Raw genomic sequence first — 18516 nt, 5'->3', positions numbered from 1 at the left:
ATCTAGTGCATCTGTTGTACTTATCAGCATCAAATACCATCAATTTTTCTTCTTAAAACCAGGAATTAGAATAGGAAAACATGGATACCGGACCAGATAAGATTTTGAACTTCTCGCTATTGGTAAACTTATTCTGATATTTTGTAAGAATAACTAAGATTAACATGCTGACATTTTACACTTACACTGCCAGCTTCATTCCCATATTCATTAAATATCAGCAATGAAAGCTTTTTAAAAATTTGGACTAATTTCACGTAAAAAAAATGCAAATGCGGCGATCGACCAATTAAATCAGCCATGAATGCACATTTTTTTAAAGAAAATAAAAAAAATTGCGACGAATGATGCGGATCTGAATGATTCCAATGCAGATGAGTTGAGTTCTAATATTTTTCTAAGTTCCCAGCAATAAAATATAAAAATATTGAAAAACCTTTTAAATAAATATTAATTGAAAATAACACCTGCCATCCACGATAAGATGATGAGGGTCTGGAGAGTGAGTTAGAGGAACACCAAATTTAAAAAAAGAATAATATGATGCATAGGATGATTTTTTTATAAATTTTTTCTAACTATTTTTGAAATACACGTAGAATGAATAGGTAAATAAAATAAAATAAATTTTAGAAAACAAAAAATTACAACCACGCATTGTGGGTTGTAATTCTTTTATAATAATCAATGCATGGTGCAGGATCGCTTTCATGCCATTCAGGAGATGCCACGTCAGGCTTCGCGGAGCCCAGGAACCGCGATAAGATTTCTTTCCTCACCAAGGTTCCATCACTCGTCGTCTCTCGCCCTCCATCTGCCATGCCCTCCTCCTCGCCTCTCGCTCCCCGCCACCTCCCCTCCGCCTCCCTCCATCCGAAGACCCGCCGCCGCGTCGCTGTACTTGGCGCTGGCGCCTCCGGCCTCGTTTCCGCTCGCGAGCTTCGGCGGGAGGGCCAGCGCGTCGTCATCCTCGAGCGCGGCGGTTCGGTCGGCGGGACCTGGGTCTACACCCCCGCCGTCGAGTCTGACCCCCTCAGCCTCGACCCCGGCCGCGAGGTCGTCCAATCCAGCCTCTACGAGTCCCTCCGCACCAACATCCCCCGCGAATCCATGGGCTTCCTCGACTACCCCTTCGTCGCCCGCCACCGCCGCGGCAACGGCAACGGCAAGGGGGACCCCCGGCGGTTCCCCGGACACCCCGAAGTGCTGCGCTACCTGGAGGATTTCGCTCGGGATTTCGATCTCTACGGGCTGGTCCGGTTCTGGACGGAGGTTGGCCAGGTGGAGAGGGAAAAGGACGGGAGGTGGGCGGTCAGGTCGAGGAGGGTCAGAGGCGGCGATGGCGGTGACGAGAGCGAGGTATATGATGCGGTGGTCGTTTGCAATGGCCACTATACGGAGCCTCGGGTCGCCGACATTCCTGGTACTGTTTTCTGTAGGATAACTAATGCCCAACGGAATATTTTATAAATTAAATAAATTTTACTAACCTCCCGCCATCGTTGGGGGAAGAAAAGAAGAGACTTGCAGAAGAGAGAGAAGTTCTGAAGCTTCCAACCTATGAGTGCCTTAGGTGATAGATCCACGGGTTTATTTATAGTGCTAGGTTAGGGATCCGAATCCTTATCTTTAAGGTTTGTCTCTAATTAGTTTCCATCCATCACAGAAACTATCAGATAAGATAAACTCTAAATAACCTCTAATCAGATTGGATTAAGTCACAATTTAAACGAGGTTTATCTTGATGTGGGATAAGCTTGATCAAGTGGGCCACATCAAGTCTCCTAAAATCAGAAGACATGTTAACATTCCCCCACCTGGCCCACGTAACATATAGGTGACAAAACTGTATTATGGCCATTAAATTTATCCAATCTTGTATCCTTTATCAATAAATACCATTATAAGAATCATAACAGTTATATCTTATTATGAAGACATTTCCTTCCATGTATTACAATGTAAGGTATCTATTGATGTGTACTTTATAAGATATATCCATATCTTACCAAATGACTAAATAATAGTCCCTTAGGGTTCTTTCTTTATGTATCAAAAGATACCATATATGACAAAAATAAACTTTATGTGCACAACCATAGTCATATATTATTCATCAAAGCTGTAAGCATTATTCACAAATGTAAATATCAAAATAAGAGAAAAATCATACATCAAATGAGCTAACAAGTCCCATATGATCCACATGATCAGTATAAACTTTAGTCGGCAATGCTTTGGTCACATGATCAGCAATCATCAGCTCCGTACTGATATGATCAATAAACACATCTCTATATGTTACTTTATCTCTCACAACCAAATACTTTATATCTATGTATTCATTACGGCTGCCACTTTTATTATCCTTAGAGAAGAAAACTGCAGCCAAATTATTACAATATATCTTTATTGGCTTTGATATAGAATCGACGACCGTTAGTCCTGCGATGAAATTCCTTAGCCATATAGCATGATAAGTCACTTCATAGCATGCAACAATTCTGCTTCCATAGTTAATGAAGCAGTTATAGACTGCTTGATGCTTCTCCAAGATATAGCTCCCCCAGCCAAGAGAAAAACATATCCTGAAGTAGACTTCCTTGTATCCGGACACCCAACAAAATCTGAATCTAAATATCCAACAACTTCCAAGAAATCTGTATGTCTATAAGTAAGCTTGAAGTTTTTGATTCCTCGTAGATACCGCATCACTTTCTTAGCAGCTTTCCAATGTTCCTGCCCTGGATTGCTTTGGTATCTTTCCAACATTCCTACTGCAAATGCAATGTCTGGACAAGTATATACTTGAGCATACATCAATCTACCAACTGCAGAAGCATAAGGTATGCTTTTCATATTCTCTAGTTCCAAACTATTTTATCGTGATTGTCTTAAACTGAATTTGTCTCCTTTGACAATGGGTGCTACTGAAGATGAACAAAATTTCATATTAAATCTTTCTAAAACTCTTTCGATGTAGGCCCTTTGAGACAATCCCAATATCATTCGGGATCTATTTCTATGAATCTCTATGCTAATGACATATGAAGCTTCACCCAAATCCTTCATCTCAAAGTGTTTAGAAAGAAAATCTTTAGTTTCACGTAGCAAACCCAAGTCACTAATTGCACTTAAAATATCATCCACATATAGGACTAGAAAGATATATATTTACTCTCACTGACCCTAAGGTATATATCTTGATCAACAATGTTCTCGGTAAAACTATATGAAGTAACAATGTTGGAAAACTTAATATACCATTGGCGGGAGGCCTGTTTAAATCCATATATGGATTTTTTTAACTTACAAACTAGATGACTATCCTTAGATAAAATCCTTCAAGCTGATCCATGTATACTATTTTCTCAAGATCACCATTCAAAAAAGCTGTTTTCACATCCATCTGATATAGCTCTAAGTCAAAATGAGCTACTAATGCCATGACTATCCTAAAAGAGTTCTTCTTAGAAACTGGAGAGAAGGTTTCATGAAAATCAATTCCTTCCTTTTGATTCTAGGTGTGTGTGCGGGACAATAGAATTTGAATTTTTTGGAGTTTTCAGCATACCCAATAAAGAAACCGCTAACCGTCCTGGGGTCTAATTTCTTCATGTGTGGATTATAAATCCTCACCACAACTGGAAAACCCTATATATGTAAATATCCTAAACTTGGTTTCCATTCTCTCCACAACTCAAAAGGAGTTTTAGGAATAGTCTTAGATGGAACCCTATTTAGTACATATACAGCGGTTTTTAAAGCTTCACATCATAGCTTGATAGGGATATTCGAACGACTAAGCATGCTTCTTACCATGTCCATTAGCGTACGATTCCTTCTTTCTGCCACACCATTTTATTGTGGTATTTTCTGCTTTGAATATTGAGCAATTATTGCATCTTCTTTAAGGAATGTAGCAAATAGCCCAGGCATCTGTCCAGATTTTATGTACCTTCCATAATACTCCATCCCTGTTTGACCTTACAATTTTAATTTTCTTTTCATTTTGTTTCTCTACCTCTGCTTTATATGTTTTAAAAGCATTAAGTGCCTCAGCCTTATCATATAAAAGATAGATATACATATACCGAGTATGGTCATCAATGAATAAGATAAAATATCTCTGACCATTCAGACAAGGTGGGATAATTGGTCCACAAAGATTTGTATGCATTATCTGAAAAGTCTCAGAACTCCTTTTGGCTCCTTTAGTGATCTTGTTGGTTTGCTTTCCCTTTATGTAATCCTCACAATTACCAAAGTCAGTAAAATCAAGAGTATCTAGTACTCCTTCATTTACTAATCTATTTATTCTTGCCATTGAGATATGTCCCAGTCGCCTATGCCATAATAACGAGGAGTTCTCCTTAATAATGTTCCTCTTTATGCCAATCTCATCATGCAGGTTTGAAAAATTAGTTTTATATGAAGGATCTAAATTAATTTTGAATAATCCATTTGTCTGAAAACCATCACCAACAACATCATTGTTTTTCATCAAAACAAATTTCTCATTACTGAAATTGAATTGATAACCAAATGGCAACAATCTTGAAACAAAAATTAAATTACTAGAAAAGGATGGAATATAAAAGGTTCTTTCTAGATCCAAAACATAACCAAAATGCAAAACTAATCTAAATGTTCCAACTCCTTCGACCGATGAACTCATCCCATTTTCCGAATAGATGCATCGTTCATTTGTCATTGGTTTTTTTAGGGAGAGGAAGCCCTACATGATATTGGCAATGCGAATTGTAGTATCAGAGTCAATCCACCATGTATTATTAGGAATATTGACAAAATTAGACTCATAACACACAAGAGATAGTAGATTACCTTTTCTCTCGAGCCATTTTCTGTATTTGGTACAATCCTTCTTCATGTATCCCTTTTTTTTGCAAAAGAAGCATACAACCTTATTATCTTCATGCTTGGAAGACACTTTAGTATTCTTCCCTTTAAGGGCACCTTTTCGTTTATGAGCCTTTCCTTTACCTTGAGATGCCAAATTAGCAACTTCAAGAGTCTCACACTTTAATCTCTCTTCCTCTTGAACACACATGGTCAGAAGTTCATTAATTGACCATTTTTCCTTATGTGTGTTATAGAAAATTTGAAAAGGACTATATTTTTTAGGAAGAGAGTTCAAAATGAAATGTCCCAAAAATGACTCTGAAATCTCTATCTCTAAGACTCTGAGTCGAGCAGCAATGTCACGCATCTTCATAATGTATTCACGCACACGTTTAGAACCGTTATGCTTCATGTCTGAAAGCTTTTTTATCAGGGTGCTAGCCAATGCCTTATCAGAGCTGATAAACTGCTCTTCTATGGCCTTCATGAAATCCTTTGCCTTATGGCAATCAGGGATCAAACTCCTGATGCTCTTACTGATATAAGACTTAATGAGCATTAAACTTAAGCGATTAGATCGCTCCCACCGCTCATAAGAAGCCTTATCAGTTGGCGAACTTGATTTTGTGGGGATGGGTGGTTCATCCACACGAAACACCAAATCAAGGTCCATGCACCCCAAAGTCAACAAAATTTTATCTTTCCAGACAAAAAAATTATCACTACTCAATAATGGAACTCTAGATGATTCAATACTCAAAAATGTAGTAGGAACAGCTGCAAATACCAAGAATATATTATGCTATGAAATATTTCCAAAATTAAAGTAAATTCAAACCTCCCTATGGGCAAAGGTTGCAACATGCACTGAATTCACTTAAACTTTATTAATAAGACTAGTAAATATCACACACCAAAAATAAGAAATTTTCATTATCTGTGGACATAAAAAATTCTTATTTAGTGATGAATTCACTATCTTATTTCAATTAAAATAATAAAATAATTATTTTTCTGTGGGCATAATAATTATTTCACTAACTTAATTGCAATATTAGATAACATTTTAATCTCTTAATTTTGTCTCACGACTCTGAATGTGATCCAAAATTACACATCATAATAATTTAAGATGCTGTGGCTACTTCCAAATTATCATGACATTTTTCTTTATAAACGGTATCAAAATAAAGCTTTAATGGAATAAATACTTTATATGAATTATTATAATTCATCTTAATTATCCCAAATAATAACTTTATATGATTTACCCCTTTATGATAAAACTAATGCATTAAGTATAATAGTTAATGAACTTTAGATGTCTAGTTAAAAAATCCAAAAAATAACAGCCAGATCAGCTCCAGATCGGTGGTGTAGCATTAGGTTCACTTAAGTACCAGCCTTTCTTAGGCACGTATGCCTTTTTGATAAGCTTTTCTTGGGCACCGTTATTCAATGGATAATTTTACTTGATATCCAATAAGATCTCATCATAAATATCATACTAATAATATTATTTTATCCCATCATTAACCTTATATAATGAGTTCCCTTTGGGGCCGGATCATTATGTATGATGCAAGTGTTCAATTTCATGAAATGGTGATAAAAGACCTTTTATTGACTAAATTAAAGCATTCAAAAATTTATGGGATGCTTTGGCTGTTATCACAAATATGCAAAAATTTAATCATCTTTGTCTTATGCATATATCACCCTTGACCATGAAAATATAAACAATTTAAATAATCATGATTAATCATAAGAAAGCATCTAAATTGATTATTTACACAATACAATTCATTATAGGGAGCAATATATAATTATCAGTGTACTATTCTGTAATGAAACTTGAGTACATGGACTAAATAAATATATTGGAGGACCTATATGTAATAAAACTTACATCTGTGGACCATATGTACGTTTCTGAAGACCCTTTTTGTGAAATAACATATGTCAGGGGTCTATTAAACATATTTAGAGACCTTTATGTAATTCAGATTTCCTCTGGGGATTAAATATAAATTTCTAAAGCCCCTTTATCTGAATTAATATACTGTCAGGGGGTTAACTATAAAAGCACAGTTTAGGCCAAACGGATTCAAATTTGTGGGTTTCGGGTTGAAACCCAATAACCCGAAACCTGTTAATCCCTTCATATTTTTTTTTTTTGTTCTTCTTCGCCCGTGGTGGCCATGGCGGGTCGCAGCCGTTGCGGGCTCGCTGGGCAGCGGGCCACAGCAGCTGCGCCATGGCTAACTCCTCTATTTCCTTTAAGCATGGTAAGAAGAAATAGATGGGTTTAGTCCCACATTACCCAAACAAAAAATCTACACATGCTTAACTAACATAGCCCTCTTACTTCATGTCAAAAGTATGAGTCGGAGGCCGACTTTGTTAAGTGTTTTCACAAATACGGCAATAGAATTTTGACATGTGTGAGAATTTTAGTCCCACATCGCCCAAACAAAAAACTTATGCATGCATAAATAACATGGGTTCTGAACGAATGCCAACCAACATGCCTTTGATACCACAATGTAGGATAACTACGCACAGTGGAATATTTTATAAAGTAAATAAATTTTATTAATCTCCGGCTATTATTGATTAAGTACCCTTGAGATTAAGCACACGAGAGGGAAGAAGAGGAGAGAGAGAAGATCCGGAGTTTCCAACCTATGCAGGATTTGAGTGTCTTAGGTGATGGATCTACAGGCTCATTAGTTTCCATCCATCACAGAAACTACCAGATAAGATAAACTCCAAATAACCTCTAATCAGATTGGATTAAGTCACCATTTAAACGAGGTTTATTTTGATGTGGGATAAGCTTGATCAAGTGGGCCATATCAAGTCTCCTAACACATGCTAACATATTCTTCTCCGCCTATTTTTACTCTGTTCTTGACTTCATGTTATTGCTGAAGGATAACCAGAAGATTGACTTGGGTCACCTATTTTGAAGTCACATCTCAACGGATGCAACCCACCGAGTCACTATATTATTACTTATATTCCTTCCTCAAGAAAACTCTTGTCTTGTTGAGGATTTTTTTTGTCGATAATTTTTAAAACAGCATCATGAACCGCCTTTATGAAATCTTTTCAGTTTAGAGTCATTCATTCTGTCATCTAATTGTTATTTGTAGAGTACTTCACCCTATTTTGGTTGCCTCGCTTGAAAAAAAACTTCTTGTGTGCCATTGCATAGTTTTCTTTTCCACTTCGTGTGTAGACAAAGATTTTCTATAGTTTCTTATTATTTCTAATTTATTATAATTATAGCAATGTTTCCAGAACTTGTGTGTAAAGAGTGGACAGAATTGTTGGTACCAAGCTTGCTAAAGATATATGTGGCAAATAATTCACATTTATCTCATTTAATTTATTATTGTTAATGCATATTATGTACCATGCATTATATATACGTGCATATGCATACACACGCATATATATATATATATATATATATATATATATATATATATATATATATATATATATATATATATATATATATATATGCAATTTCAAAAAATAACCTGACATAATAATTTTGTCAATTGTTTTATGGGTTACTGAAGCCAGTGTTTATGACATCCAACTACCCATTGATTTATGTTTCTCATATTAAATCCATCTTGCTGTTTCTCATGATTTTTACTATATCAGTTGGCACTAATATTACTTTTGCCATGTCTTCCACAAGATTCTTTTTTTAAAAAATTCTTTCGCCTCTAAAGCCCTACTCACAGTTTGACCAAATTCACTTGTTATTTGGACGTGCTGCTTAGCAATATACATTGATACACCTAGAGAGGTAAGGAAACAAAAGATGATAAATGTTTTCATTGTTTTGAACTATCAAAAGTTTTGCTAATTATCGTCAAAACCTTCCAAGGAAGTGCTCTTATGTGTAATGTTGGACAAATAATCTATCCATATTCACTGTAGGGTTTCTAATTTGCTCCTTAAACTTGCTGCTGATTGGTAGTATGTGTTTTTTTTCAGGTATTGATGCATGGCCTGGGAAGCAAATTCACAGCCACAACTATCGTGCCCCGAAGCCATTCATTGACCAAGTATGCATTCAGCTAAATTTCCCTAAAGATTTATTCTCACACAAAACATCATCTAGAATATGTATATTGGGGGAAATCACCTATAAGAAGTCATTACAACATCCTAGATCAAGGTTTGCCGTCTAGGTAATGACCTCATGCTAGTACCATCCTATTACAACATCGGCACGTCTGACATGGGGCCAGTTAGGATTAGAGGTGCAAATAGGTCGGGTCGGTTAATAAGTGACCCTAACTCAACCAGTTTTGTTATTAGGGTCCCAATTTGGATCCAAACCCGACCCGACCCGATCCGACCCGGTTTCTTGTTTGGATTCTAACTCAGACCCGACTTGATAGAAGATCTGGTCGAGTCAGATCCACAACTATAATTTTTGACTCAACGGGTCATTCGAGTTGGGTCGGATCTATGTATAACTCGGATCCAACACAAAATATTTGGGTTCGGTTTGGGTCAACCCATCCATGGTTTCAGAACTTGTGTTTACATCCCCGTAGACTGCAGCCCAAATAATTTTACAGATTTGGATAGGATCGGATCAGGTCGTAGGATTGAAAACATCAAATTAGCCAAATTTTAAATGGGTCAGGTCACGTTGGGTTGGATCTAAATCCAATAAACCCATATCCGACCTAAAAAATAAAACGAGTCCAATTTTAGGACTCGACCCGGCCCATAGATCCTTCAAAACGGATTGAGTTGGGTCTAAGCAGGTCGGATCATGGGTCAAACCGACCTATTTACACCCTTAGTTAGGACGTAACGAGTATTGATACATACTCTATATTGTACGGCTGTTTCGTATCGATATGGTACGGTACGGTCGGTATATACTGATACTGACTGGTACAACAAATTTTGTCCTAAATAGATAATACTATCTTGATCTAGCTCGAAAAGATCTACAAACTGTAACCACTGTCATGTCGGACCCTTTATGTTTTTGACAGGTGGTTGTTATAATTGGGAGCTCAACTAGTGCTCATGACATTTCAAGGGACATCTCTGGATCTGCTAAAGAGGTTCATATTGCAAGTAGATCAGCACTTGTCGGAACTCCCAATAAGCTGCCTGGTTATGGTAATGTGTGGCTTCATTCCATGGTAAATATTCTTTCCCCTGGTGAGTCACGTGAGGGAGAATCGGGGTGATCGTGTCCATTGAGTGTGATATTCTGAATGTAGATAAGAAGTTCTAATGCCGGTTGAATTATCACAGGTAGAAAGGGCTAATGAAGATGGTCATGTGGTGTTTCAAGACGGCAGTTCAGTCCATGTTGATGTCATTATACATTGTACTGGGTATGCATACAGACATTTGTTGAGAATTCAATTCCTATAAAATCTTTAATTTTGGGTGAGGGGTGGATCAGCAAAGTTGATTATACAGCAGAGGGTAATAAAAATCTTTAAAAATTAAAGAGAATAGATGGTGGGCTGTTCACATTGTTTAGCATTTTAATTCTTTTTTCTATTTCCTATTTCTTCTTTTTTTTGGTAGGTCGGTTGCTCAAACGGCTCTCACACGAGCACAGCCAGCTACATCACTAAAGTTGCTGAAAGTTGTGGAAATGCTTGTTTTCGTTTTGCTGTTTGTTTGCTATTTGTTTTCTTTGCTGGATAAATCTCGACTTATTTTGACAACATGCCTCAACCCTTTTTTTTTTTTTTTCAAAAATTATGACGGTTATTGTGGAAGAAGTATATAGTGCTTAGAAAAGACATGCACTAATTTATGTACGGGTTTTTACGTTAAAAACATTCATAGACAAACTGAAAGTGCGGCATGATGTAAGCTTTAGCTAGTTTTACTTCTGCTGCTTACACATCTGATCAGCTAAGCATGTGATCTTATATTGTTTCAGTGATTTCAAGATATGCTAGTCTGGCACTTATAAATAAGTTTCATAAGGACAATATTTGGATGGTATTTTTCTTATGATATTCCACTTTTCTTTATTTTCTTTCAGGTACAGGTATAGTTTTCCTTTCCTCAAGACCAATGGTATTGTGAATGTGGATGACAATCGTGTAGGGCCTCTCTATAAGCACATTTTCCCCCCAGAGCTGGCCCCATGCCTTTCCTTCATTGGAATACCACAGAAGGTGTACTTCATAGATATTTTTCTGCTTCTTTTTCCGGAGATTCCTTCTAAGGCACTGTAATGTTTAACATGATCATAACCTTGGTGCCAGGTGCTCCCTTTTCCCACGTTTGAACTGCAAAGCAAGTGGGTAGCAGGTGTTTTATCAGGACGGATCGCACTTCCAACCCAGGAGGAAATGATGGAAGATGTGAAAGCCTTTTACTTGCAAATGGAAGTTGATGGATGGCCCAAAAGATACACACATAACCTCTCAAAATTTCAGGTACTTATGCATACGGACAATCATTGAGCTGTTGAAATTTCTAAAGAACCTGGCATTATTAGAATAATGACATGAGTCTCAGGGATCGCAAATGGATTCGGGTACCATTCTTATTGCCACTTTCATGATCTTTTCTATGGGTAGGACTACTGTGAGCGGTCTAAACTTCGACCTTTCTCTCTTTCTTCATTTTCAAAAAGGGGAGGAGATATACTATTGCTATAGTATGCTGCAAATTCATTTACAGGCTTTTATCAGAGTTCTTCCTGTCAGGAATCTCAATAAAGGAAAACGAATGTTAAGAAAAAGAAAGCTTTTAGGATTAGCAAAGATAACCTGCTGTTTCGTAAAATCTTGTGCATGATCCCGTTTTTTTTCTATTTCTAAGCGTCTAAAGCTCTTATCCTGGCTAATATATAGCATTAAGTGAATTTTTGAGAAAATGTAGTTAGTATGAGTTAACTTTAATCAAAATATACATACCATTAGGTAGTCATCAAAATGAGAATGCAGAGAACACCCAGTCGGTGGCATGGAAAATGTTGGCCCTCTGCAACATTTTCCAGGTCTCCTGAACCCACTTGCTTTCCAATGTTGCAGTTTGAGTACCTCGACTGGCTTGCCCATGAATGCGGGTACCCGGCCGTGGAGGAGTGGAGGAAGCAGATGTTTGTGGAAAATACGAAGTACAGGAGAGACCATCCAGAGAGCTTCCGAGATGAATGGGATGACGATCATTTAGTTGCAGAGGCACATAGAGATTTTCAAAAGTTTTTATGACCGCATGTTGTTTTTGACAATTGTTTCACTTATTAATAGCTATTTGTAGAAATATGTATTTTTTTGAGCTTTTTTTTTAATTAAAATGGATGTATCATACAGTACGGGTACAGATCCAACCAAAAATTTTAAAAAAATATAGATCTTGGAGTGCACTAGGCAACTCCCTCTCCTCAACCCAAATAGTACCTCCGAAGTGGTTGGCCACATACGAGGCCACTCGGCTACCTTCGTCCCCACACGGACCAACCCCTCACCGACGCTTGTGCCCTCGGTAGAGCCCGATCCATCCCCCATCACCACCATCTTCGCATTGTACCAGGTATCAGCCCCTTCTCCACTCCCAACAGGGGCTCACCCACCTTCCCCTCGAGTTGGGCTGGCCAATCATCTACACCATAACCACCATCATGGCCGGACGCTTTCCCTATCACGACCGCCAAGAGCTTCCTCACCATCGAGGAGTGGTCCGATTGCTTGACTGCCCCGTGGGGGATCGGCTAGCCGACTGCTGGGCGCATCGTCCTTGGTCGTCACCCTGACAACCCCCTTCCTCGGCTCGGACTCTTGAGGACCCATGTTTGTGCCACCCGGGATGCCGACGCACAACACCTCACCTTTGGAGGCTGACCTAGGGGCCCTGCCACCTCCCCCCCCCCGGTGGAGGCCCGGATGGGGGTGGGGGTCACCATGGCCCAGGCGGAGCCGGCGCCAAATCGTCCGCTGGGGAGGGCAGGCCCTCCCGCTCCTGAAGTTGTGGCTGGATGCTCGGCCCAGACTCCCGAGCTGCCCCACAACGGTCTGGCCTAGATCCACGCTGGTGGAGTTGGCCGGGGTTCTGGGCCGCTTATTTGACAGGCCAACGTCTGCCATGTGAATTTCTGGGGCTGCTCGCACCCAGTGCCGAACTCACCTTTGCCGGCCGACCTATCCTTGGGCAGGGACCGATGCCTAGCCACATTCGTTGGTTTCTGCCACCCATCCGAATTCGGCGATGAGCCAGGGGAGCTCAAACAATTAGGTGGTGAGTGCGGCCTCGAGGACGACGACTCGGAAGTCGACTCAATCACCTTCCTCGGACGCGGCGGCCCCTTCGCCACCCGCGGTGGCTGGATCCAGTGGCCACAAGCCATGGCCCAAAGGTCGGCCGCCCCGTGTCCTCTCCAAAACTAGTTCCCGGCTCCCAACGGGAGGCGCCGGTCTCCATCACCATGGGCGTCCGATCCAGCCCGTCCTCCTCCAACGCCGGCGGTGGAAATGTCCAGGATTCCTCCACGTGCCTGATCCGTGAACCCATCGACGACAATCGCCTAACCCGCCACCATCGCGATCTGAGGCACTGTCTTGCTTGACCAGTACTCCACTCGGAGATGTGGCATTCGGAACTAGACCCCTGCCATTTTGACAGCGTCCTGCCCTATCACAAAATCAGGAGCTCAAAGCTCCTTGGCAAGCAGCTGGCCCACCACCACCCATGGCCCGTCGGTCAACACCCGATCCCTGTTAGTCAACGACTTGAATCGGAGGACCAGATGGTCGTCGGTGAGCGACACCACCTTGGCCTCCGTCTTCGTCCGAGCGGTGACATCCTTCGCCACTCATTCCGCCAGCACCCAATGACTCAAGTTCCGGATCACCACCGCTTGGTCCTCCCATTCCCGTTGCGAAGCCTTGTACGGGTTCTCTGGTAGCTCGAGGACCACTGAGAGCAGGCATTGGAGCTTCTCCACCTCCACCTTTGAAACGGGATGCATGGCCCATCCACCCAGCCTCGCCCAACTACTCGTCACCTTTTTCCAAGCCGGTGGGTGGCTTGAACTTGAAGATATATATGCCGTTTCTTCTTGGGTTTAGTACATGGCTTAATTTCTATGTGACTCACTTCCATTGCCTCGTAATATCGCCTTCTGTATAAGTGGAATATTTCTTATGGCGGTGCACCGGAGGTCCTCCGCCAGGTTCCTTCAGACCATTTTCGAGTTCATCTGGAGCAGTGTACAAAAACATGTATCACGGATGCACGGAAACTCTCCTACCACCGGACCCCGCTCTAAAAGTCACATTCCAAAAAACTTTATCATCGAGAAAAATACCGAACGATTTGACTAATTCACCATTCCCTGCTTTCCTCTGACCACTTCGCCACGTGGGATTCCGTGCCCACCCTTTCTCGAGCGTTGATCGATTAATGCCATACTTTTCTTGAGCCGTTCATTCGTCCAATAGCAATACCCCGCCGCGCTACGGAGTATGTCCTTATTTTCCTCAGAATTTCCCGCTTCCCGTTCCAACAGTCCCGGTCTTTTTCATCAATACATCCGCCCGAGCCCAGTTCCTTCCCTCCATGTGTCACTGACCACATGCTCAGGTCGCTCTTGTATCTCCACAAAAGCCCCTCTTCTTCCCCGAAACCACCCCCCCAACCGTAATTTCTACCGGACATTCCCGTAATTTTTCCAAATATGGAGGTCGTCCTTCCATCAAATCCCAAACGGGTCAGAAATATGCGGCGATCCGCCCGGTCCTCCTTACACGTTGCGCCCAACTACCCATATTCGGACCCTCCCTCCTCTCGTCCTCCGCCATTTCTTCTTTTCTTTTCCCTGCTCTTCATCTCCTTCTCTTCCCACAATAACCGTCGTCTCCCGATCCTTCTCTCCCTCTTTAAAAATGAGCGGCTTCCAGCGATTCGACCTCCTCGATCCTTCTTCGTCTTCTTCTTCTCTCTTCTACAGAGAGACCTCCTTGTTCTCCCGGCCAAGAGCTCTCTTCCTCATTCCCTCCCCTTCGCGGACGCCGTCGAGCTCGTCGAGGAGCACCTCGGCCTGAACCCTAGCCCAAGCCCCCTTGATCTCCCCCTCCAATGCCTACAGCCTACTCCCCTTCCCTCCGTCCATCTCCCCGCTCGGCTTCTTCTTCTTTTTTTTTTTTTTTTTTTTTGCTAAAACAAAAAAAAAAGGCGGTGAGGAGACCTCATCACCTGCGTAGCAACCCCCACTGGGCCCCTTTCTGCGCAGACCTAATTCAAGGTAACCCTTCTTTGAAACACTTTGGTATTGCTTCTAGATCAGAATACAAATGATGAATTAGAGCACATGGAGCCATCTTATTATTTTCCTGTAAAGAAAAATATGGTGGACTAACTGATCTTTACATCAGTTTATGAAAGAGCCCCATGCAGCCACCAAGGTGGTAGCCCAGTTGGAACGGGGCGTTTGCTTCCAACCAAGTGGTTCCAGGTTCGAAACGCACGGGCGTCGATTAAATTCGGGGACCGGATGCCCCACGCCTGGACACGGGGTCTGGAAGCGCTACTGGTCGGCTGGTAGCCTGGGTGGTGCCTGGTGTGACGTACTCACACGGAGGGTCGGGTCGGATAACTGAGCCGGCCCACGGGTGGGGAGGGTATGAGTAAAATAGGTCGGGGTGCCCAACACACGACTCGGTCTACCCGCATCGAACATTCTCCTGGCGGGGTGGGGGCCCAGTGGTCGGGGCTGCTACGCGGGGGTGGGCTTGTCCCTTCCTCCCCCCTTCCCCCTTTTTTTAAGCAAAAAAAAAAAAAAAAAAAGAGCCCCATGCAACAAAATGTATGTTGGGTCTTTAAAATATGAGAATTTTTTGATATGGATAGACAAGTTTTATCCATACCCTCCCCACCCGCGGGGGAGCCCCACCAACGTGGCAGCCCCTTCCACATGTGAGTATGTCACACCAGCACCATCTAAGTATCGGCAGACCAGATGGCGACTCCACCGGACAAACCAGACGGGGGCCATCCGGTCTCCGCATTTAATCAACGCCCGTGCGTTTCGAACTTGAGCCACTTCGATAGAATTTTAGCCCCATTCCAACCGTGCTACCCTCGTTCGACTTCTTCGACGGCGTGGCCAATCTGATCCAGATCGACCACCCGGCGGATCCAGAAGTGGGCGGAGACGGAGCGCTGCCTTCGAAACCTCAGCGACCGGGTCGCCGCACTTGAACTAGGGTTTGACGGGGCCCTGGGCTCCAAGATTGACGCCAGTGAATGCAGTACAAGTGGACGAATGAGATCAAACGGCGAGAGGATCCATATCTGTATCTGTTTATAATAAATATAAATATTAATAATAATATTTATTTTATATTTATATTTATATTTTATTAAAAATATAAATATGAATATAAATATACTAATATTTGATTTTTATTCTATCCGTTTTCAGTCTTATAAAATGTTTATATTACGTAGCCACGTATAAGGACGATCAGCATGAGTGCCATGCTTCAACGAGACCGCGCACTCGGATGTTTTTCTGTAATCCAGTAGTATCTGGTGTATTTATTGCTACTTATCAGCATCAAATGCCATCAATTTATGTTTTAAAAGCCAGGAATTAGAATGGGAAAACATGGATACTGGACTAGATAAGATTTTGAACTTATCAAATTGGGTGCGGCTATCGGTAAACTTATTCTGATATTTTATAAGAATAACTAAGATTAACATGCTAATATGGTGAACATCATTTTAGACTGTCAGCTTCATTCCTATATTTATTAATTATCAGCAATGAAAGTTTTTAAAATTTTGGACTAATTTCATGTAAAAGGAATGCAAATGCGGTGACCGACCAATTAAACCAGCCATGATTCATGAATACACATCTTCTTAAAGAAAAATATATAAAATAATGCAACGACTGATGCGGATCTGAATGACTCCAATGCAGATGAGTTGAGTTCTAATATTTTTCTAACTCCCAACAATAGAATATAAAAATGTTGAAAAACCTTTTAAATAAATATTAATTAAAAATAACACCTCCCATCCACGGTAAGATGAGGGTCTGGAGAGTTAGAGAAACACCAAATTTATAAAAAGATTAACCAATTTATAACCTATGATGCATAGGATGTAATTTTTTTTAATTTTTCTAACTATTTTTGAAATACACGTAGAGAGTGAATAGGTAAATAAAATAAAATGAATTTTAGAAAATAAAAAATTGCACCCACGCATTGTGGGGGGTTAGAAGCTAATCCTTTTATAATAATCATGCATGCGCAGGATCACTTTGATGCCATTCATGAAATGCCACGTCTGGACCTGAGGTTAGAACGCCAAGTGCGACTAGTGGGTATATGCGTCGATATTCGTGCAACTTCAGTGACTTTCTATCGAACACTTGGCAGTCCACAAGATGAGTCAACGGAGAAAGGGGAAGACGATGGTGGAGGAGGATAGGCAGGTCAGCGAGGCCAAGGGAAAAGGCATTGGGGTCGAACAGCCGATTCCAAGAGATGCGAGGAAGCTTTCGTCGTGGTCGACAGTGGCCCAAACACTGCCTCGGCAGCCGATGTGGACCGGCCACCACATATCGGAAGAGGAGCTCGAGCTGCCGTCAGAACGAGTGGAAAAGGCGTGAAGAGCATGGGCGTCTGCGACGGGTATCGTTCGGAGCTTGGGAAGGAGGGTCCCGGCTGGAACTGAGACTCTGAGGGAAGCTCGACTATGACGTCGAGGTGTTCCCGATGGCGGATAGAGGTGCAAATGGGCGGGGTCGGGTCGGGTCGGGTCCATGCTTACAATTTTTGACCCAACGGGTCATTCAGGTCGAGTCGGGTCTGAGCTAGGTTCGAGTCAGGTTCGAGTCGGATCTGGATCAGATGTTACCACTTTTTTTATGCTTTTGGAAAATATAATCTTTCATATTCTCTCATATTAGATGTGGTTATGTTACTTAGCTGTAGGCAGAACCAATAAAGCCATATCATAATCATGACCGTCCACCCTTCGGCTGACTATCAAGAGTTGGGTTTATCCTATATATATCATTTGCCAAATGCTGTAGTTTAGAGCTATCTTTGATGTTGCTTTTCGAAGTAGTACAATCATGATTAATGTCATAAAATTTGAACAGTAACAATTTCAATTGGTCCTAGGCACGTAGGGCTCGTTTGGTTCGCGGGAAGCATTTTCCTTCCTAGGAATATGATTCCTGGAAAACAAATTCCTAGGAAGAGGATGCCTAGGAAAGTACTTTTGGCATGTTTGGTTGACCATGGGAAAGTGACAAATTTCCAAGGTGCTTATGTTTGGTTGGCTATCCACTTTCCTAGGAAAGTTATATATAATTCCTATTATGCCCTTAATAAAAATTAGGTTTTTAATACCTCTTTAATGCTTCTTTAATGCTGAAGGGACTTTTTGGGAAAAAGTAAAAATGGAGTGATTCCCGCCTCATGGGAAAGTAACTTTCCCATGTTTCTCATGGGAAAGACTTTCCCATGAAATGTGGGAATCACATTCCCATGGGAATACAACTTTTCCTTCTCTCTCCTTTGAAAACTCCAACCAAACAAGAGGCATCTCATTACTTTCCCGTTGACCACACTTTCCCCCTTCTTTTCCCGCGAACCAAACGAG

At 41.2% G+C, this 18516-nt stretch overlaps 1 protein-coding gene across 1 annotated transcript; it reads left to right on the top strand.

Moving 5' to 3' along the window:
- Window positions 1-786: 786 nt before the first annotated feature.
- LOC103705156 (flavin-containing monooxygenase FMO GS-OX-like 3) lies at window positions 787-12279 on the top strand. The gene is made up of 7 exons (XM_026803893.4): window positions 787-1423; window positions 8884-8954; window positions 9906-10058; window positions 10174-10256; window positions 10925-11060; window positions 11151-11324; window positions 11925-12279. The coding sequence occupies exons 1-7, from the start codon at window positions 820-822 to the stop codon at window positions 12102-12104; spliced, it is 1401 nt and encodes a 466-aa protein (XP_026659694.4). The 5' UTR covers window positions 787-819; the 3' UTR covers window positions 12105-12279.
- Window positions 12280-18516: the final 6237 nt, after the last annotated feature.

The sequence above is a fragment of the Phoenix dactylifera genome, chromosome 3 (genome assembly GCF_051530095.1).
Source record: "Phoenix dactylifera cultivar Ajwa chromosome 3, Ajwa_hap1_PhDact_Kaust_v1.1, whole genome shotgun sequence".
NCBI classification, from domain to species: domain Eukaryota; kingdom Viridiplantae; phylum Streptophyta; class Magnoliopsida; order Arecales; family Arecaceae; genus Phoenix; species Phoenix dactylifera.
This window is presented reverse-complemented; position numbering and strand designations above follow the sequence as displayed.